Consider the following 9366-nt stretch of genomic DNA (forward strand, 5'->3'; position numbering starts at 1 on the left):
AGACAACGGTAAGGCCATCTGTACCAGATGGTGGTGCTGGGAGGGGACACACTGGCTTTGTCCCAGGGCTGCTTCCCCACTGCTGTCCCCAGTACTGGAGCTGCCCCAGTGGGGAACTGGGACTCAGCACTACGAGGGGGCCCAGGAGGGGGCCCGCAGTGCCAGGCTAACTGCCTGTGGAGACTTACAGCCCGACACGCTCCTGATGTTGGCTGTCCTCTCTAGAAAACACATCTCACACACCATGAAAAAAAATTCCACTTATTGCAATGACAACCCATTTATTTCTTACAGCGTACGAACGTTTCGGGACTGAGGTAATTTAATACAAACAGTAGGGGGGGAAAACAAGAGTCTATGGTAGAGTGTTACCCAAGTTATAAAATCGGTTTATGACTCTATTGTGTGCCTAAAATTTCTGGAACATTGTAGCAGATGTATTTTATAGCGAAATGACAACACATTTTAATGAAAACCAGGTTTAGACTCTGGCAACTTTTCTCCCTTAATTTTACATTTTGTGACTCAGTCTACGACCCCAGCAGGAAAAATCAATGGAATGTTTAGTACATCTCACCATCACACCTTGATGTAGAGCTGTACAGAGAAGAAAACAACTCCGTGACAGAACAGGACTTGCTTTTTCATTACTTGAAACCGAATTCTGTCTTCCTCTGTTGACAATTACAAGCTCTTCTTTGCTCTGTTCCCTTTCAGGTGAAATTCAAGTAGTCATTTCTATTTTTGCTGCACCTCTCTTGCATAATACGTAGTTCTGTTGTCGATTCAGAGTGCAAACACTCCTGCACCAAAGTGCTGGGGATCTGCTCTCCAGACCTCTCCTTCCACCGCTCAGGATGGAAGGCAGGATCACACCCCGCATCCCTCACTGGTGCTTGCTGCTGGGATCGGTGCCTCGAGGGAACGAACACAGCCCTGGTGTGCCCAGGTGCCATGCCCAGGCACAGGAACACGGTGAGCGTCTTTCTGGATCCCTCACACACACCGAGGTGGATCAAGTACAATCAGCTGCCCAATATTCGTGTGTCTCTGCTGACTATGGATAAATCAGCTTTTAAAAAGAGATTATGGTTCAGTCCAATGTATTTGCTTCGTGGGAACATTTCTGACACAGGAGTAAACACCTCTGCCAAAATGTGTTTCTTTCTCAAAAGTACGTAGATGTTGCAGGTGTTCAAACAGCTGTAGGTATCGGAATGAACAAAAAATAACAGAAACGGGAACGATAACTCCAATCTGCCTAATATTAGTCTTGGAAATATTTTTTTCTGAGTGCGAATAAAAAGCATCCTGAGGATGCTCTTTCAGGAAACACCTGATCTGGAATAGTTCCATCCGAATGGCACAATTATAACGCTTGGCAGCACCACAAACAGCTAGAGCAGGGTCTCACACCAGCAAGACTGAGGCAGTGTGTTTACAAGGCTCTGCCTCCCACACAACACCTACCTGCCTGCAGCGAGCGCAAGGCCGTGCAGGTTGATCAGGGCTGGTGTGGCAGAGCAGTTAAAAAACAACTTTGCAATTATGTGTAACAGAAAATCAGCTGCAGAGCCTTTTAATTGACTTGTGGTCCTTCTGATGACTTTAGAGAGAAAGAAGAAAGCAGATATGTCATCTACAGACAAATATAGATTCCCCCGGGGCAGTCATGTCTTGGTGCTTCTAAATTAGCATGCTGCCTCAGGGTCTCTGCATGTTTATGTATACAGCAACAGAGTCCTTTTATGTCTCACTGGCAAACTAGCAGGCCATCCCTGCTCATCCTTTACCTTAAACTCCCACAGAATAATAAAACAAGCTGATTTACACTCCACATAACTGATTCTGCAGGTTGTTTCTAACCCGGTGTTTAAAAGCAGCATCAGATTAACAGCCCAAAATGGCATTGGTGATCATCTCCTTTCCACACACCTTCTCACACTGCACTTATGACAGTAGTTAAGCTCTTCCTAGCAACCCATTTATTGGTACAACTAACCCCCACCGCAGATATCCATGGGTTGGAGGGGATTTTCTGCTGCATAGCATTTTTTATTTTTTTAAAATAAGACTCCAAAGCTACTCGTGGCCACATGCTAACATTGGATGACGGCTCTTAGCTCCTTAGGAAGCACATACTGCCTGCAGCTGTTCCTCAAAGAAGTTTTCTCTGGAATAACTTTGCCCTAATTCTACAGAAAGTTGCATTTCACTGACAGAGTGAAATAATTCAGCTTGACTTTCATCACAAGGCTTTGCCTGACTTTCCAGATATGATGCAGCCAGACCGCAAGAGAACAAGCACACAAGGATCTTCAACTTGATTTTTAATCAGCAGGAAATTGTCGCTGAAATTGAGAAGCAGCTCTGGTAATTCTGACAGTTGCCAGTACTACCAGCCCTCACACCTGAGCATGCAATAATGTGTGTAACAATCCCCTTTTTTTGAACACCTGAAAACCTGAGCTCAGGCTGCGACTTTCAAAGGTTGAAGAAAGGCTCCCACCCAAATCACACCAGCATTACTGACAAGTGCTGGTATGTAAGAGGTTAGCGTGGGCTGGGGATCCAGGAGCACTCCTAAACTATCTTCCCACTGGCACTGATGCGCTCTTGGCCAACGCAGATTGCACCATCGCTCCGAACTCTCTCAACTTCCTTGGCTTTCCTTTTCCTTTGGGATGTGAAACAGCTACACCTCATCCGTGACCCGAATGCACTCTGGTGCCGAGCTGTTTGGCTGCAGTATCATCCTCACAGAGCTGTTGTGAGACCTCACTGACTCATTCCCCTCCTGACCGTACATTCAAGTTGAACAGGACCACAAAAGCCCAACGATTATGGAGCATTTTATGGTCCCAAATCACCTCAAATCAAAACAGGACAGCGAGTGAGAACATCTTATTCAACTGAGGCTTTAATGAAAGCAGTATTATTTTCTAGCAGCACTACAGGCTGTTTGAAATCTACACTGACTTTGGTGCAAAACACCAAAAATTAAATTCAAATGCTGTAATGAAAACTAATGCACAGAGAACATTCTGAATATAAAATGTGTCTGTGATGTTACCATGACACAAAGTCTAGGAAATACCAGCAGTCGTACTTGCAGAGAAAATGCAACGGTGTTCTTCTACCTGCAGTTAAAAGTCTGTCTGTAGTAAAAACTCCATCGAATTTGTGTTTTTGCTCTCCAGGTTGACTATAAAGACGTTCAAAAGATGATCGTGCTCTTGCCAAAACAGGCTAGTTGAACTTCCCACGATCAAGATAAAGACCAAGACCTCTACCAAAGAAGCTTTTCTAGACATGCATGCAGCCATGCAAAATGAAGGAGCAGCATGTAGTCATGGTGAGCAAGAACTCACAAATCCAGTACCTACGCCTGAAGTCCTGGGAGCCCTGGGAACCTGAACATGCTGCAAAGGGTAAGGCTAGTGCAGCTCCTTTGAACTGAAACACAACATACTCACAGGCCTGAAACATTCAGAATCCCTTGTTCTAGTCATCTGCTATAATTTTTGTAGTTTCTGCAAGGTTTACCTTTTTGGTAGCTTTTCCAGGCTCAGTTGTGCCACTCCTTCCTGTATTTTTCCAAGGACACTTTTCATTTCCTGGCATATTCTCTGTTCTGCCTAGAAAGTTTTAAGTCACACAACATCAACTTGCATTTTTTTCCCTTTTGATTACTTACAGTAACTGTTTCATTGGCCAGCAGGCTACTTGACTTACAAAACTCTTCTCTAAATGGCTGCAGCAGTTTTTTTCAGTCCCAATACCCTAATGGCACCAACACGTGCTCTCATTCATACCTTTCATGTTCCAGCAAACAATTAAAAATTCACTATTTGAATAACCACTTAAACGGAAATTAAGTGTGCTAACAATTCTGCAAGAGGAAATTCACACTTCTGAAACCACTTCTTTCAGATCTCAAAACATTCACACTTGAAAATCTTTGATTCATATTTTGGTTATCTCCTTTACAACAAAGGCTGGAGACTTGCTTGTATATGGAGCCTTGCTTTATCTCAGTGAAAAGCTTTCATTTTCTTTTAGCTTGTACCAGGGGAGGTTTGCACAAACACAGCATCCCTGACAAGCAGAGGGGACCCTTTGTTATTCAAAATCTAGGAAAAGATAAAGAGCAGGTGAAGCAATTGACCATCTCACTGCCACTAACGTGACAGACCTATTCAATTCCTGTTCTTCCCCTCCTTCTCCAGTCACTTCTGGGCTCATGCTTCCATCCCTCATCTTGCACCATGTCTAGGAATCACAGAACCTGCTTAGAACATGTCAAATGCAATAAATTGACAGAAAAACAGCCCCCAACTGGATAGTTTCCTCCTAAACTAGGGAATTCGGTGCTGCCTCCAGTAAAACCTGCATCCTGCATGCCAGCTTACAGAGTGCATAACTGCATTCTCATTTCCAAATAATTTCCAACTTTCTCTTCCAAGTACTTCAGAATCTGAAATTTTAGACTGAAAATAAATTGCAATTGTTAGCACAGCTCACAAATAATAAATTAAGTCATACTTGAATTTACTTAAGGCTCAAGCACACTAGGTCATTTTTCACATACATAAAGCATTCAAAACGTTTAACAGAAGGAACTACTTAGATCTACGTAGAAATGTGCTTTATTTGTTACAGCTGTTCTTTTATGATACCTGATCCCAGACATAAATTCCTTTGTTTTGAAAATGGTGGTGCACATATTGAGCCCAAAGCATATATTAACAGGGCAGATATAATTAATTTTAGCAGTGTAATAAACTGTATTGTTGCCTGGGAAATCAAATCCTGCAAATGGTGGCAAGGCTGAGTCATTCCCTTTGATAATAAAATAATGACATGCTATAACTTAATACAGGTTAAAAACTGTACAATACTATCCAGGCTACCACAAAAGAAAGTTAATAAGAGCCGAGGGTGAACTCCAACAGGTTGTTGGTTCTCTTATCTTGTATTAGGTGTGCCATAAATCAACGTTTTAAACAAATTGCTGTTTGTTTTATTAAAGGTGAACTGCAAGACTTTTTTTTTTTTTTGAGTTTGGACTTGCAACCATTTTTCTTCTTTACAAGGGATGCAGAAGGCTGTGAATGGGTGAATACATATATATATATTTTTTCCTACCCTATATATATATATATTTAATAAATAATACATTGAAAACATGTATCTACAGTGTTTGGAAATGTAAAATCAAACTGTAACACTTACAGCATAGGTATTTCAATATTTGTAACACTTTATCAATTTATTTATTTCTTTAATTAAATATTTATACTGGGAGGGTGGTCAATCACTGGCACAAGGATGCCCAGAGAGGCTGTGGAGTTTCTGTGCTTGGAGATATTCATACCCTCGGAGATATTCAACTCCAAGCAGGAGTTTGTGGCCTCCTCTGAAGCTCCCATCTGACCTCAGCACTTCTGAGCCTCCGATACTTGTTTCACACCTACGAACACATACATGTTCCCATCATTTTACAGAAGAATGTAATGTTGTTTTACTTTTGAAACAAGAAATAAATTCACGGCATTTGAGGAAATGATGTAAGCATAAGTTCTCTGAAAACAAATGAAAGCACCCCACCACTCTGACATAAATGACAATTTTATTTATTTATTTATTTAAGTTATCAGATCAGAAGCACACCTCTCTCATCTCCTTATAGTGTAACACAAATCAGCAGACTCTAATTTAATCTAATACAAGATTCTATTCTTGGAGACAGAAGACCATAAACGGAAAGCCTACAGGTCTGGTTCTTCCAACACATGATATTAAGGGAGGCTAAACTCAAAACACAATTTACCCCTTTCTAATTTATTTGAACCTGTTAGTAGCTACAGTGGTGGATTATGTTATTTATCTACATTAGACTCCTGTTTAAGTCTTTCTCCATGTAGAAGGAAGTGCCTTTTTCCAAGAAGCATCAGCATTGCTTTATTAAAAGCTTTTCTAAGCAGGAGAAGACACAGGCAATGATTTCGGGTCTGTGACACCTAGCAGCACAGGGAGAGAAGCCTGAGGCAGCCCACCCCAACTCCAGTCAAACCTGTAGAATCACAGAACCATTAAGGTTGGACAAGACCTCCAAGATCACCTGGTCCAACCATCCCCTACCACCAATGTCACCACCAAACCACGTCCCCAAGCACCACGTCCAACCTCTCCTTGAACACCCCCAGGGACGGTGACTCCACCACCTCCCTGGGCAACCCGTCCCAGTGCCTGACTGCTCTTTCTGAGCAGAAATGTCTCCTCATTTCCAGCCTGAACCTCCCCTGGCACAGCTTGAGGCCATTTCCTCTGGTCCTATCACTGGTTACCTGTGAGCAGAGGCCGACCCCCAGCTCCCCACAGCTTCCTTTCAGTCAGTTGCAGAGAGCAATGAGGTCTCCCCTGAGCCTCCTCTTCCCCAGACCAAACCCCCCCAGCTCCCCCAGCCGCTCCTCACAGGCCTTGTGCTCCAGGCCCTTCACCAGCTCCGTAGCCCTGCTCTGGACACGCTCCAGGGCCTCGATGTCCTTCTTGTGCTGAGGGGCCCAAAGCTGCCCCTTCCCTTCCCTCCCCTGCCCTCCTCCCCCGCCATTTCTCCCCTCCCCCCCCCCCCCCCCCCCCCCCCTCTCCTCTCGCGAGATCGGCGCGGGGCGCGGGGCAGCGACAAGATGGCGGTGGAGTCTCGCGTCACGCAGGAGGAGATCAAGAAGGAGCCGGAGAAGCCGATCGACCGCGAGAAGGTGCCGGGCCGGCTCCGTGCCGCTGCCCCCTGGCTCCGCGGGGTCCCGGGGGAGCTTTGCGGGGGTGTCGGGGAGGCGGGGCGGGGCGGTTTTTGGGGGGGGTGTTGTTGGCGTTGGGGCCTGAAACCGCCTCCTGTCCCCCCCCCCAGACGTGCCCGCTGCTGCTCCGCGTCTTCACCACCAACAACGGGCGGCACCACCGCATGGACGAGTTCTCCCGCGGCAATGTGCCCTCCAGCGAGCTGCAGATCTACACCTGGTGAGTGCTGAGTGGTGGCCGGGTCTCGGCACAGGCTGCCGTGTTGGTATTTCTTCGGGGTTCTCTTCTGTTTTAATTAATTTCACCCTAAGAGCCTTGTTTTGCACTAGCATCAGTTGTTATAGAGGGCTAGAGCTGCTCCATGAACTCTTATTGCCTTAATTTGGAGCCTTTTGAGGCTTCGAATTAAACAAACAAAATTAAACAAAACGATTTGGAGCCTCTTGAGGCTCCGAATTAAAGCGGAGCATTTCTTTTCGCATGGCCAGGTAGCAGTGCTGTAACAGCCGCTTCTTATTGCTTTCAGACACACTTCAGAACACCCCTGCGGTCTTTGTTGATGACACTTCAGTTTTCACTCATAGCATTTCAAACTGTTCTGAAAGCGAACTATTAGAATCGCTCTGAAAGTGAATTATGCTACTTCTTAAACCTTGTTTTTCCGTAAAGGTTGCTGCTAGAGTTCTGACTTTCTTATCATTGTACAGTTGAATAAATCCATTTTTTTCGTGGCTAACAAAGCACACGCTACTAACTTACTGCTTAATGGGGTTTATGGACTCAGCCCAGGCTATTGATGATGTCTGAGCTGGTTGCCATCTGCAGGAGTCAGAACGGGCATTGTCTGTCAACAGCCTGCTCCTTGGTTGCATAAAGCTTGGAGGAGTGTGATTAGTGCTGCTTTGGTTGTGATGATTGGGTCCTTTTGTTCTTGGGGTTCTAACTTCTGTTTTGGTTGAAGGGTGGGGAGAAGGAAGGGTGCTGTGGTGCTGTGTGTTAGGGCAGGAATGGAGAACCAGCTTAGATGAGAAGACGCACTGTTTGTTGTGGAAGTGCATTAATGCATTTAAAAAAAAGTCACTGTTTAAATTGTAACTTGTCTGAGAGACCTGGAGAAGCAGATATTGAAGCACACATAGAGGTGAAGATGTTTGTGTCGTACCACCGTAAGTTAAAAGATAAACTCTGTCTGGACCCACATCTGCTGAACCTTTGTCCACATCCTTAATGCGCGGGAGCGTGCTGCCTCCAGTGCCCCGTAGCTGGTGGATTCTGCTGGGTGCTGTCCCTGACCAGAGCGATTTCTTCTTGCTTGATTGCCAGATGGAAAATACGTTGTCGGGAATGCACGTAGTTGTGGAGTAGGTGGCTCCCTGTGTAACTTGAGTATGTAAAACTCTTCAGATATCAGCAGAAAGCATGCAAAGGCCAGGAGATGTTTGTTTAAATAATGACAATTGGTTCCATCTTAAGTGGGTTTTGGAAAGCTGCTTCTGTTGTTGTTGCTTTGAGAACATTAACCACTTGGGTTTGTTTGTTTAACCCAGGATGGATGCAACCCTGAAGGAGCTGACCAGCTTAGTGAAGGAGGTCTACCCGGAGGCACGGAAGAAGGGCACGCACTTCAATTTTGCAATTGTTTTTACAGATCTCAAGCGGCCTGGATATAGGTAAACGGCGTTTCTTCTCCAGACTCATAGAAGACCGGGAGCGCCAGAGCAATTAATTATTTTTCGTTAACAAAGTCCGGTGCCCACAAACCAAATTTCCAAAGTTCTTGATAACAGACTATGTGATCACCACTGCAAACTCTAAATTTTGCATTGGTGGCTGTTGTAGTTTGTGTTCCCAAAACAATGAGCTTATTTGCTTGAGGACTTTGATTGCATTATTGGCAGTCAGAATATGGACATAACTGTGTGAGATGAGGCTTTGTTTCTGGCGATAATGGAACACGTATCTCAGAGTATGTGAGTTTTAGGAGTGATCTTGTTACAGGTGTCTACCTGTATCGTACATCCAGAGAGATGGGGCTGTGACTAACCCGCCTTTATCTCCTGCCTGCAGGGTGAAGGAGATCGGCAGCACCATGTCGGGCAGGAAGGGCACAGATGACTCCATGACGTTGCAGTCTCAGAAATTCCAGATCGGAGACTACTTGGACATAGCAATTACCCCTCCCAACCGCGCACCACCTCCGTCGAGCCGCATGAGACCATACTAAGCTGTTGCTTCTTTGTACGATTTCCTTTTGTGCTTATTCCTACTTGCTGTTCTAAAGCAGGCCTTTTTTTTTTTTATTGCTGTTGTTGCTAAGCAAGAACACTTGAAGGCAAAGCTAAGCATCAGGAGTAAAAGTTAAATTTTAAACCTTAACTTTTAGTTTGCTTAGAAGTAACGCTTATTCTTTAGAGGTGCCATCACTCTTTCCCTGACTGTTAGTTTGCAAAGTAAGTTGGTGTGTCCAGAGTTTCAAGATCTCCATAAAATGCGACCAGGAAGATTGCAGGTGTTCTGTAGTTCTGTCTTGTATGGAATAAAGATCGATGTTATTAATCTTTTGAA

The 9366-nt window shown here is 44.7% G+C and overlaps 1 protein-coding gene and 1 long non-coding RNA gene across 2 annotated transcripts; one reads left to right on the forward strand and one right to left on the reverse strand.

Moving 5' to 3' along the window:
- Nucleotides 1-2902: 2902 nt before the first annotated feature.
- LOC137850801 (uncharacterized) lies at nt 2903-6615 on the reverse strand. Its single transcript, XR_011092822.1, has 2 exons — nt 6479-6615; nt 2903-5473 (listed from the first exon to the last, which is right to left on the reverse strand). It is a non-coding gene; the product is annotated as an uncharacterized lncRNA (long non-coding RNA).
- LOC137850790 (histone deacetylase complex subunit SAP18) lies at nt 6602-9366 on the forward strand. Its single transcript, XM_068671213.1, has 4 exons — nt 6602-6761; nt 6911-7020; nt 8349-8471; nt 8869-9366. Exons 1-4 carry the CDS (start codon nt 6690-6692, stop codon nt 9023-9025), a joined length of 462 nt encoding a protein of 153 aa, XP_068527314.1. The 5' UTR covers nt 6602-6689; the 3' UTR covers nt 9026-9366.

This window comes from Anas acuta, chromosome 1 (genome assembly GCF_963932015.1).
Source record: "Anas acuta chromosome 1, bAnaAcu1.1, whole genome shotgun sequence".
Taxonomy (NCBI): Eukaryota; Metazoa; Chordata; class Aves; order Anseriformes; family Anatidae; genus Anas; species Anas acuta.

Excerpts from the sequence above, each read along its gene's own strand:
- LOC137850790 (XM_068671213.1), top strand. The coding sequence starts at position 6,690 with ATGGCGGTGGAGTCTCGCGTCACGCAGGAGGAGATCAAGAAGGAGCCG. Across the intron at positions 7,021-8,348 it reads GAGCTGCAGATCTACACCTG|GATGGATGCAACCCTGAAGG; the intron begins GTGAGTGCTGAG and ends TGTTTAACCCAG. Across the intron at positions 8,472-8,868 it reads CTCAAGCGGCCTGGATATAG|GGTGAAGGAGATCGGCAGCA; the intron begins GTAAACGGCGTT and ends TCCTGCCTGCAG.